Raw genomic sequence first — 13,159 nt, forward strand, 5'->3', positions numbered from 1 at the left:
AGCAATAGAAATGGGTCATATAAAATAGATCCTTCAAAAGGAATTTGCTTAATCCCTAGCTTCTCCAGATATCCCACAACCTCAGGGACTTATCAGGCAGGTCGTTTTTCCCTGAAAGTTGGGGTAGGGGAGCTGGAGGACAAATGAAGGTGGTATGTGGAGGGAAGGCTGTTCTGTGGATGAGTTTAATTCAGCCCCACAATTACTTCTGTACAGCTACACACTGCTCTAGTCATTTCCACATTCGGTTTGCTTTCTCTTCCTCTGTGGACAGGGGCACTGTTCTCTAATAATATCCATCTCAGAGAGACACAGGGGCAACTCTCCCTCAGCATCCATTAGAAATAAAGCAGGCTCTGGCTTAAAGTTACCAGAGCATCCACCTCTGGGTGCAAAGACAAAATCTCTGAATCAAGTGAGCGGTCTGTGCAATGACCTTACAAAGATTTGATACCTAGCAGTCCCTCCATCCCCATACAAGCGCCTCATCCTTCCACTTACACTTTGGGAAGCTGGCTGTCGTGTACAGGCGGATGAAGCTGGAAAAGAGGCATAGTCAACACTCATGAATTCGAACAGCTTGAGGGATTTCCGGTGAAAGTCAGTCCTAGCCAGTGCATACGTATGTACACACCAACATGTGTGAATATGTGTTGTGTGCACGTGTGTGCCTGTACAAGGACACATGGCATATTTACCTGTCAGGAACAGGCTGTGGACAATGACTGTTTCTTGGAATTTCTCTTAAAAAGTCAGATCAGACAAGTTTATTTTGTATACTTTGGGAAAATGTGTGGTATTTCGTGAGTTTAGCACAGTTTGTGGAAAAAAAACCAAAAAACAAAAAAACCTGCTTTCTCTGACCCCATGGGGCAGGGGTACATTTTTCATCTGACAATCTGCGTGCTTTTGTTTTGCTTGCTTATTTTGGCCCCACAATACCACACCCTTTTCTTACCTAACCTCTTTCTACCTGGGCTGGACTTGCCTGGGCTCTCCTCCCTGGCCCCTCTCCCTCCTCTCCCAGGTCTCTAAACCCCTAGAGAACCTGTGTCAGTGTTTTGAATCCCTCAATTGCTCTAGCAGGAAAACTAGACAGATTAGGAGCTGGGGCACATTTGGCTGAAAGACAGCTCTTCGCTTTCTTCTTATGCTGCTTCCCCTTCCTCTTTTCCCAAATAGATATATAAACACATGTATTTTCCTGTTTAAATTGAGCGAATGGTCCTCTGCTTGTGCCTTGATTTAGCTATTGGGCTCAGCCTTGCTCCTCCCTGCCTTACTCGGATAGGAGCCACTGGGATCTGGAGCTCCAGCTTCCAAATTGAAGCTGGCCTCAGGCCAGGTGACCTTTTCTTTGTAAGTTTCTTTCCTAAGCGTGGGGTTGGGGGGAGGCGGGGAATGGGGGAGTGCAGGGATCTGTTTGGTGGTGTTGAAGTGGGGGGGGGCGAGTGAGGAAAGGAGGGGGCTGGAAGAGAGTAAAGGGCTGTTGTTAAACAGTTTCTTACCGTAAGAGGGAGTTCAGACCTAGATCTTTCCAGTTAATCACACAACAAACTTAGCTCATCGCAATAAAAAGCAGCTCAGAGCCGACTGGCTCTTTTAGGCACTGACTCCGAACAGGATTCTTTCACCCAGGCATCTCCTCCAGAGGGATCCGCCAGCCCGTCCAGCAGCACCATGTGGGTGACCAAACTCCTGCCAGCCCTGCTGCTGCAGCATATCCTCCTGCATCTCCTCCTGGTCCCCATCGCCATCCCCTATGCAGGTTAGTTTCCTTCTTCTTCTTCTTTATTATTATTAGTATTTAAGTCTCCTGTTAACCTTCCCTATTCCTTTTAACACCCTCTTTTTATCCTATTCCCAGCATCCTTTCTGAACTCAGTATGTAGTATAGGTTTCTAAAAGCTCTCATTATGCTTGCTTTTGACATTCTTTTTTTGTTTGTTTGTTTGAATAGCATTTAAAATGATAATTAACTTTCCCTCAACTCCCCTCCACCCCCAACCCAAGCCCTGTCCCACTTAGCCTAATAGTTGTGGATTATGGGATAGGGAGGAAGTGCTAATACTGGCTGAACTTGGCTGCTTTGGACTAGTTTAAAGCTAAAGAGAGGGTCTGGTCCGAAGAGGCAAGAGTGATGGACAGTCCAGCAGGAAGTCATCTTTTTCCAGAGAAAAATTTTTCATAATAATCCACTATTCCGCATCACCTAGTCAACATTTGGGGTCAAATTACAACTTTGTACAGGTTTTCATTTTCAGGAGGCAGAATAAACTGATTATTTGCATATCATAAAAATGAAAGAGAAAGCCTCTTTTTGCAGATCTTATCCTTTCTGGGTGTGGATGTCTGCCCTTTGGAAACTGCAGTGCGTGAAGACTTTGATTAAAGCTGCAGAATTGCCCCTCTCTGTCTCCCACTCTCTCCCTTGGGTTTGCCGGTTGGGGAGGAGTCGCTTGAAAGTTCATATTGCCTGGAGGTTTAGAGATCTCATTTGCTGCTTTGGGAAGTTTCTCTTGTTATCAGGGCAAGAGGAAACATCTGTATTTTGTTGTATTATCATTGTAGAGGCTGAAGTGCCAACGGGAGAAGGCAGTGAATATCAAGGGTGGGCACAGGGGAATAAAAGAGTGGAACAAATGCCCAGATGGAGATATGGCCTTTTTACAATATAAAAAAGGAAACTGGCTGTATCTTTTGAGATGTTAAATATGAAATTTATCAGGCCTCGGATCTAGTTTTTGATATGGTACAAGGGTTAAAAACCCCAAGAATTTGCTAAATGAAAAGGAAAATCATTCAACCCACCTGGTTTTTTTTTATTTTGTGAAATGGCCCTTTTGGAAAATGACGCTGTTTGGAAGGGTCGCTTTGAAAACATTTAGGTAAGATTTCTGAAGAAGTTAAAAAGAAGTGAGTTCAAATCAAGCAGGTTATCATGCTTGAGATGTGTCATGTTAAAATTGCTTCACAGGATCGGGTGCGGTGGCTCACACCTATAATCCCAGCACTTTGGGAGGCTGAGGCGAGCGGATCATGAGGTCAGGAGATCAAGACCATCCTGGCTAACACGGTGAAACCCTGTCTCTACTAAAAATACAAAAAATTAGCCAGGCGTGGTAGCGGGTGCCTGTAGTCCCAGCTACTCAGGAGACTGAGGCAGGAGAATTGCTTAAACCTGGGAGGTGGAAGTTGCAGTGAGCCGAGATTGTGCCATGCACTCCAGCCTGGGCAACAGAGTGAGAATCCATCTCAAGATGAAGAAGAAAAAAAAAAAAAAGTTTCACAGACAACTGCTGTTTTAGGGGATTTTGAGCTTAAATTGAAATAATGGCTAATATTTTGAGGGTTTTCATTTTTAAAGATTAAAATGTCACTGTTCTGAAGTAGAATCTGGTTACCTGAATTCATCTGTGCGAATGTAAGGGGAACACAGTGTGGAAAACCCAAACAGTAGATCAACCATAGGCAGTTTCTATTTGTTTTTGGCATGCATTATGAACTTTTGGCAGGAGACATACATTTATAATTATATTTCACTTTGCCTAATGTAGAAATGACTGTGTTTCCTGAGTACAGGCAGAATGCAGCCCAAGAGTGCTGGCAGGCAAGGAGAGTCCAGTTGGGAATTACAAATATGCTGTGAATAATTCCTGAAGTGGATAATTCTAAAATTGTCATCAAAGGAGGGTCCGCCTTTGTTTAGGTGGCCAGTTTATTTTGATAGTTTTTTAAATAACCTTTAAAATAAAAAACATGGGTAGCCTCTTAAACACATAAAAGTTTGTTCTTTTTTAAATGTCATTTAGTATTGACTATTTAGAGGTTTCTTTTGTTGTTGTTACTAGCTTTGATTATAATTATTTATTCTACGAATTTATATTTGTACATATTATAAAATAACACATTGTTAGGAAAGAAGTATATACTGTAAGTTGACAACCAGTTATCAACAGAATACATTATAGAGATACTTTTTTTAAAAGCTTCTTAAGAAATATTCAATATAAAGGGCCCAAGCCATCTTTGTAGGAGTTAGCCTATTTAGAATTACCCTCTATTCACTCCCACCTACATGGGAAACAAATATCCAATCCTCTGTAATAAAAGAAGCATTAAATGAGCACCTAATGTTCAAGAGTATGTGGGGGATGTAAAGATGAACAAATGAGAAAGGAACTTAAATTTGCTGAGTAACTGATATGAACCAAGTAGTAAAGTATATCTTACTTAATTCTAATAAGATTGGCACTATTGGACTCATTTTGCCTGAGGAAACTGAGGTTCAAAGACCTCAGTTATCTTATTTCTTTGTGAGTTAAGGGACAGAGCTGAGGTTCCTACCCAAATCTATGTGAATGAAATCTACGTGTTTTTTTTTCTTTTTTCATTTATATTGAAGCCAGCAGCAGCGAAATCAACTGAAACTTAATTTTAAAAAATCATTTGACTAAGTGATATATTAAAAAAAAAAAAAAAAACCCGGTTAGAAATACTTTGTACTATGGTTGAGAGTTCATTTCTAGCATAGAGAATCAAACCAGGTTAAGGGGTCATATGGTACTAAAGTCAATATGAAAAGATAGATGGTAGAATAGTCAGTACCTTAGCGCAGGAACACAAGTGGCCCAAAGTACAGAGGTTCATAAGTACAAGGAATGTCCCAGGAAGGACCCCACACAGCAACTGAAGGCAAGCATTTGAGGCAGAAGTACTGGGCATGTGATGCGGAATATTGTCTGTGAGTGGAAAAGTAAGATGAGGTAGAATGGATAGGACTGAATGTCATGCTCAACCATGTAGTCTTTAAAATGAACATCATGGGAGCAGCTGGAAGTTTTTTGTTGAAAAAATACTTGATTGAAGTTGTTCTTCAGTGTGGTTGCTTCAGTTCCTGTGTGGAAGGAAAGTTGTAGGCACAAACAGACTGTGAAGGTGGAGGCCAGGATTAGGCTTCTAGAAGAATGAAGCCTTAAATAAGAACTGGAAAGAAGGAGAAGGAAGAAAATACCTAGGGAGGCCCCTCAAATCACACTGAACATCACTTCATTTTGTAAATCCCCTTGGAAGAGGTGATGCTGCAGCTTCTCAAATACTAGCATTTGATTTACATCTGACACAGTCTCTGTCTTCTTGGTATCTTTATTTGTGATAGTGTTGCCTTCTCTAAATAAGGGGAGATGACTGCCAATTTGCAAAAATCCATGTCTTAGATAATAACGAAAATTTAGATTTCTATTTGAAATTCTTGGCTTTGGAGAGTTTACAATCTCCAGTCCCAACCATTCCCTTCCATTAATTATTTGTGTACTTTCATCTTAACATCTTGCCACTTCAAACTGTTAATCACTAATCATGTGGATAGGTTTCTCAGAATATGTGGAGCCAGATTCCTGCTTCTTTCCACACCCTGCAAATCCTTTCCTTGCATGATTTTCCTTTGAAGTAAATGGTTAGTCCACACAGAGAAGAAAATATATGAGGTACTGAGAGAAATGAGTGTGAGGTGCTGGGACTAGAGGGAGAAATGTGTCTTTCTTCAAGCACCTTGATACATTTGACCCTACTTTCTGTGTGTAGGTTTTCACTAGGATCCTAATGATTTCAGCTCTAAGACAGGGACTTTAGGTTCTTCAGGAAATATAGCTTCCAGAATGTTTTACCATACTGGGAGAAGAGGAAAAAGGAGTTGTAATTTAAAGCACAGGAAAGCATGACAAATTTGTAGTGATCTCTCACCCTTTGATTTCATTTCAATATTCTGTTTATAAACTTCAGCTAACAGTCACGCACAAAAAATAGTAGGGACAAATCTGATCCAAAGATATTTTTGAGTTTCTTCCCAAATTAAGCTTGGCTTTTAACTGTTTTCAGTAAAACAAGCATCAGTTGTTAATACATATGGAAGAGAAAGTTGAAACTATTTTCAGCAAAGGAATTTTATTTTCAGATGCTGTTTTTGAATGACTTCTGTTTTGAATTTTTCTTTTATTGAATAAGGAATTAATTTTATAGATGTGTGGATTACATGATGTACAATTAGCTCCAACTTCATATTTTTTAGTAATTAGTTACTGGCTTAGTATAAATGACTTCATTAAAAGGGAAAGTTTCTATGTCATGAGAACAAAATAGCGAGAAGAGAATTCTGGTGTCTGGTTCTGATTGCCCCTGATAGCTTTGTAGCCCCAGACAAGCTTTTCACTTCTATTTATTATCTAGTAAAGGGAAATAATAGATTTATTTGTTTTTCAAAATGCTTTTTGATCTTTAGATGAAAGGTAGTGATTGGAAAATTTGTCAGCAAGCAAGGGTAGACTGTTTTTTTGAGGTACAACAAAACATTAACACATTTCAGTAGGACAACTGAGGAGATTCAGAATTAAATACAATCAACAATTCCATGGAGACCTCCGCTCTCCAGAATCTTCTTCATGACTTGCCTTCATTTTGCGTGGCATTGGGAAAAGAAACCAGAACATTGACCAGAGATTTTGTTTCATTTGATACATTAAAATATATTACAATTTAATGTTTGTCTTAGACTTTTTGATTTTTATGCTTTTCCCTCACACTTAGACGTGTATACTAAATACATTATACATCAGGCCAACTTAAATTTTATATTTTTAGTTAATATAATTATACACATATTTGAGAAATATGTGTACAAAACTCTTCTATTTTGTTGAACAGTTGTTTCATAGATTTTTTTTTATCCATTAACTATCATTTATTTCTAAGAAACATTCAAATTTATACAGGAAATTATATAACTATTATGCTATGAAGCATTTCAAAGCACCTTAGAAATCGGGTAATAAGGTCAAAGGAAAGAGAAACTCTTAATGGAAAAACTTATCTCCTATTAACATGGTTCTGTGACAGAAACCAAAATTTGAAATGAATTATGCCTTCTTTGCTTGGAAGAATAACAGTTCCTTCTTCATGCCAGAGATTAAAGGATAAAATTTCAAAAACAGAACTAAAACTTTGCATATCTATAACATTTAAAAAATCCAAATTGATTTTCAAACATTTACTTAAGGTTATCAAGTTAACATAACTTTTATATTTTAGATTGAGAAATTGGGGTGTTAACATTTCAGGTAATTAAAGTAATTTGGCAAGTCAATAAGATTGCCAGTGTTATACAGGGCATTTGGTCCATGCTCAATAAATAAGATGTTGACAGAATTTTTGGTTAATTTCATTTTCATGTTAAAATGTCTTATAAACTGTATCTGTTGTACCATAGCCATTCTATCCTGTAAGGCAAATAAAAATTAAAAATGAAAGCATCATTGCAGAATTAGTATTATCTTTTGGAGACTCTGCTTTGGAGTTTTACAGAGATTCAGAAATTTAGAGGACCTCATGTTTTCTCTAATTTATTGCAGCCTTCAAATTAGGATGGACACTAATTAGTAGCATCTGCTCATCTCATAAACCAACTGGAGCCAGTGGTTGCTGACAAACTTAGAGTATGATGGCATTTTTGGTACCTCACTCTGCTAGGTGTATTTCCAAATTACGTGCACACAAATTTTTACTCTCCTTTTTTGACACATTTCATCACAGATACAGATCAGGAATGTATTTCCTGCTCTACTATCCACATTTCTTCTCTACTGCTAGTTCTAAACCAAATCTTTAGGAAAATGCTACATGCCATATTTCCATTACATCTTAGCAGTTCTTAGATACAGATGGCATGGTCAGTGGTTCAGAGTGGTGGTTTTTAAGCCAGCCTGCTGGGTTTCCAATCTGAGATATTCTAAGTGGTCAATTAATTTTTTTTCTATGTCTTGGTTTCTTTGACTGAAAAATGAATGTATCCTTACCGCCTTTAGTATAAGCATGTTCAAAAAGAATTGACAGGCAGAGGAGCACAAGCGCATCTATCCTTATTACACAATAGTTGCATTCTATTCAACATTTTGATCTGCATTGTGAAGATGCTGATCACTAACAGATTGGAGCTATTTTGGGCAAATTGAGAATACAGAGAACAAGTTTTTGATACACTAAAGTTATCCATAAGATTAAGTCTTTTAGAATGTTTTAGTTCTATTTTTCAGGTTTTCAGTAGGAGGCTTCATGCTATCTAGGCGCCTTGTATTTTCATGAAGAAAAATGATATTGCTACATTAAAGGATGAAGTTTTACATACATTTGATTTACAGCATTTGGCTTGATCTCAAGACAAATAGTTCAGTGATACCAAGAAATAGTGTCCAAAAGCACAGAAAACATTTATGCATTAAATGAGGAGAGGGGGGCTAAAATATGAATAATATGAAAGACTTTAAAGAGTAGGTCAGAAGAATTTGTCCACTGCACAGTTTTTAGTGAGAAATTTCTCGCCTGTCTTTGTGTTGGCTTATCTCATTAAATACTATAATGTACATGAGGACCAATTGTAGAAGGAAATGAAAAGTTTAACTATAAAGCATGATATGATATGCTTCTAGCACTGATATTTGCTTTCATGATGTTTGGAAAATATCATGTTATTTATTTCTTTAGTGTGAACTCTGTCCTGATTTTTAAAAGTTCCCTAATTTGAAAGAATGTAAATGAGTGACTCTACATGACAAGTTATTTGTTTTTACGTGTTTACAATATTCCTCTCTTTCTCTTAATTATTCCCTACCTCACTCTGCTCTTAACCCCTGGAAATCTAGTATATTGTTAGGTAAAAATCACTGTCTTGTAGATGATTCTTGGGATTTTTTTAATATATGAACCTTAAAAACATTTCTCCAATGTTTATTTTTTTCAAACATTTTGTATTTAATAGAGGGACATAAGAAAAGAAGAAATACAATTCATGAATTCAAAAAATCAGCAAAGACTACCCTAATCAAAATAGATCCAGCACTGAAGATAAAAACCAAAAAAGTGAATACTGCAGACCAATGTGCTAATAGATGTACTAGGAATAATGGACTTCCATTCACTTGCAAGTAAGTTACTTCATTTTGTTCTTAGAATAATTTTCCAAATATAGCATGCATGTATTATAATCATGTGTCTCTTTTGTGTTGTAGTCATTGTGATTTGATCATAAGTAACTTTGATTCTAGATTTAACTGACTACAAAGGAAGACTTAGCTCTCAGTTTATCGAAACATAGCTTGAGTAAGGGAGAGTGCAAAAACTGCTACCTTCTAAAATCCACAGTGGCTTTGCTTATGGAATTTCTTTGCTCATCTGATGAGCAATTGAATTTGAGTAACTAAAATGAAATTCAATTGGCTCTGATCTCCCTAATATTTTAAAGTATCTATTCAGAGTAACCTTTTTTTTTTCCTTGCAAGAGGAACGGAGGAATTTTTAGAACAGAAATTGGGCAGCAGCCAAAATTTACTTCAACTTTATTATATCATAGCTTTTAGGGATTTAAATAAAAGGTGTTGAGAGAATTAGTTTAAAAATTAGAGAGACTGGTGTCAGCAGAGACTGTTTAAAAGAAGAGGATAGCAACAGTAAAGTTTCAGGTGAAAATTGATGGGGCAGTTTAAAGAGGCATGAGGGGACTTAAATGGAGAGTTTCATGTCTTTTGACAGTCCCTGTGTGACCTCATAGGGAAGAATTCCTTACTACCAGGGGTCCTTAACCCCGGACCCCTGCCACTAGTCTGTGGCCTGTTAAGAACCAGGCCTCACAGCGGGAGTGAGCTGCAGGCCAGTGAGCATTACTGCCTGAGCTCCACCTCCTGTTGTATCTGTGGCATTAGATTCTCATAGGAGCTGAACCCTATTGTTAACTGCACATGCGTGGGATCTAGCATGTGTGCTCCTTATGAGAATCTAATGCCTGATGATCTGAAGTGGAACAGTTTCATCCCAAAACCATCCCCCGCTCCCTGGCCCCCCCACCCCACTCCACCCCCTTGGAAAAATAAACCAGTCCCTGGTGCCAAAAAGATTGGGAACTGATGCCTTACTACTTTGCCAGTGATCCCAGAGCATAAAACTTTTTGTTTTGGGCTAAGAGGGTGACAATTTCATTCTAATAGTCTCCTAAACTGTCAGAAGAAGACACATTTTTTTAGTTCTTCATTATCTTCCCTCACTTATTTCCCAGTCTTTCACTCCCTATTTTATCTTTTCTTTTTTTTTTTTTTTTAGTTGGGTCATGCATAAAATCCTCTACATATTAAATTCTACTCGATTACATTTAGGTGGTGACCCGTAATGTGACCACAGGGTTTAGTAAGGTCATGGCAAGCGGTCCTAATTTCATCTTGCCTTTTTCAGAGAAATAAATGTTATGGGCCTGAGAGGAAATAGCATGGTCAGAAAAGATCTTTATCAGGTTTAGGTTGAGGAAAGACTATCTGCTTTCAATGTCTAGAGTGAAACTGCCAATTTCAGGGAGATAGTTCCCGGCAAGGGGAGTGGGAATTGACTTTGCCAGTATATTCCTATGATAATTCTGTTTCATTCCCTGAGTTTCCTATAAAAGCCTTGCTATTGGCCGGGCGTGGTGGCTCAAGCCTGTAATCCCAGCACTTTGGGAGGCCGAGACGGGCGGATCACGAGGTCAGGAGATCGAGACCATCCTGGCTAACATGGTGAAACGCCATCTCTACTAAAAATACAAAAAACTAGCCGGGCGAAGTGGCGGGCGCCTGTAGTCCCAGCTTCTCGGGAGGCTGAGGCAGGAGAATGGCGTGAACCTGGGAGTCGGAGCTTGCAGTGAGCTGAGATCCGGCCACTGCACTCTAGCCTGGGTGACAAAGCAAGACTCTGTCTCAAAAAAAAAAAAAAAAAAAAAAAAAAAAAAGCCTTGCTATTGTTAAAAATAGAGACAACTACTCTCAATCAACATCTCAGCTGTGTAGATTCATGGAGATGCTCCAGCAGTTGAGGAGGATAGAGTTGTATTTTCCCCTCTCCGGGTTGGAAGAGCAGGATAAAGGGAAGGAGAGGACACCTCATGGCTGATTTTTAACTTTGAAAATAAACTCTCTTGGACCCACAAGTAAGGAAAGTATTGCTAGCATTCAATTTTCACATTAGTCAACCTTATACTTAGGAAAGAAGAACTTTCCTCTTATTTTATTTAGTAGGAACTAAAATGATTTTACTAGAGAAGACATTAATAAATTAGTAAGTGCTCACATATTCCATATATATGAAATTTCATACTTTCCTACCATATTTTGGTTGTTATATTTGGTCTCCAAATTTATGGCAACCTGTGCAGAAAACCACAGGTAATATTATGTATTAGAGCCAAGATTTATTGGCCCAGAAATGGTAAAATCCTCCTTGTTCACACACACACACACACACACTCTTATGTATTTGAAATTATTAAATATGTTAGCTATACAGAATTGAATTAACATACTATGATACTATGAACTTAGGGTCTTAATGAATCAAAGGATCTTATTTGTAGACATGTTATATAAAACAGAATTACTTAAAAACAATGAAAAATACCCTAAACCACTTATAAAATACCAAAGAAGTGTGCAAAACCATCTGTGAAGTGAATGGGTGTGAGGTGGAACATTCTTAAGTACTGTTTGTTCTTGAGAAGATATCAACAATATTAGTTTTCTAGAGATTCAAATTCTTCTTTGCTGGGTAGGAAAGATGACCAAGAATGTCTGATTCAAAGCTCTTCAGGAAATAGCTCATTCACGAATTCGCTTAAAAGAATAAGATAAGAAGCTTTCCTCTTTTAGCCATGGCTGGCAACTGCTACTGGAATTGTTTTCCTGCCATAAACAACCAGGAAATAGACAAAAGAAGCTGTTGAAAAGATTACAACTAGAATGATGTTAAGATAAAGACTCTAAAAGTCAAACCTAAAAGAAGATGCAACTCATGGAATTTGATGGCTTCCACCCACTTTATATGGAGGTGTAAAACAATATAAAAAACACATTTCTTAAAGAATTTGTCATTGCATTGGAACGAGAGAAAAGAGTGAATGAGATCAGCAAACTGGAAATCTTGTTACCCACTTTACAGATAGAATTACTTAAAAACAAATTTATCACTTTTTTGGGTATTTATCATTTTGTTATATACATAGATTATTTTAGTGAACAATGACAAAAAAATATAATACTTAGCTATAGGAATAGTAGGGGTGGCAAGTTTTCGTAACTTTCTTTGAGATGTTATATCAAAAAGATATCCTCTAATATTACTAGTTTTCTTTAAATTAAAATTAAAAATGCTTAGCACTTTGGGAGGCCGAGGCGGGCGTATCATGAGGTCAGGAGATCGAGACCATCCTGGCTAACACGGTGAAACCCTATCTCTACTAAAAATACAAAAACTAAAAATTAGCCCGGCGCGGTGGCGGGTGCCTGTAGTCCCAGCTACTCAGGAGACCGAGACAGGAGAACGGCGTGAACCCAGGAGGCGGAGCTCGCAGTGAGCGGAGATCACGCCACTGCACTCCAGCCTCGGCGACAGTGCAAGACTGTCACACACACACACACACACACACACACACACAGAAAAAGAAAAGCTTATATAAGCAAACCTATTTAGGAAATATTAGCTTAAATAGTTATCCTCGGCCGGGCGCGGTGGCTCAAGCCTGTAATCCCAGCACTTTGGGAGGCCGAGACGGGTGGATCACGAGGTCAGGAGATCGAGACCATCCTGGCTAACACGGTGAAACCCCATCTCTACTAAAAAATACAAAAAACTAGCTGGGCGAGTTGGCAGGCGCCTGTAGTCCCAGCTACTTGGGAAGCTGAGGCAGGAGAATGGCGTAAACCCGGGAGGCAGTGAGCTGAGATCCGGCCACTGCACTCCAGTCTGGGTGACAGAGCGAGACTCCATCTCAAAAAAAAAAAAAAAAAAAAAAAAAGTTATCCTCAACAACATTTTCTTAGCTTTTAATAAACTGCAATGTTTTGTAATTCAACAAAAAGTTACATTATATGCAAAAATTTCCAAACACTGGTTTCAGATCCCACTTTTTAGGAGAATCTCCTAGGGCATTGATATATCTAATGCACCTTAGAAAATGTCATTTTAGAATATATTTTTTACAGTTATACACTTTGTAAATTACTCCTGATATCTCAGATATAATTGAGATAGCCTAAATATCTCAAATATAATACCATTTTATACAACTGCAGATAAAAATCATCCAACTTTCTGTGAA

The 13,159-nt window shown here is 38.2% G+C and overlaps 1 protein-coding gene across 4 annotated transcripts in view; it reads left to right on the forward strand.

Moving 5' to 3' along the window:
- The first annotated feature begins 1,081 nt into the window (after positions 1-1,081).
- The window catches only part of HGF (hepatocyte growth factor), a 73,494-nt gene continuing 61,416 nt past the window's right edge, over positions 1,082-13,159 (forward strand). For 2 of the 4 annotated variants that reach the window (XM_073009176.1, XM_073009178.1), the window contains exons 1-3: positions 1,083-1,359; positions 1,624-1,768; positions 8,807-8,972. In XM_073009176.1, the coding sequence (XP_072865277.1) occupies positions 1,222-1,359; positions 1,624-1,768; positions 8,807-8,972 (449 nt within the window). In that variant the 5' untranslated portion in view covers positions 1,083-1,221. Of the gene's footprint in view, positions 1,360-1,623; positions 1,769-8,806; positions 8,973-13,159 lie in introns of all 4 variants that reach the window. The other 2 variants (XM_073009177.1, XM_007982354.3) reach the window with 2 other exon arrangements.

This window comes from Chlorocebus sabaeus, chromosome 21 (genome assembly GCF_047675955.1).
Source record: "Chlorocebus sabaeus isolate Y175 chromosome 21, mChlSab1.0.hap1, whole genome shotgun sequence".
Taxonomy (NCBI): Eukaryota; Metazoa; Chordata; class Mammalia; order Primates; family Cercopithecidae; genus Chlorocebus; species Chlorocebus sabaeus.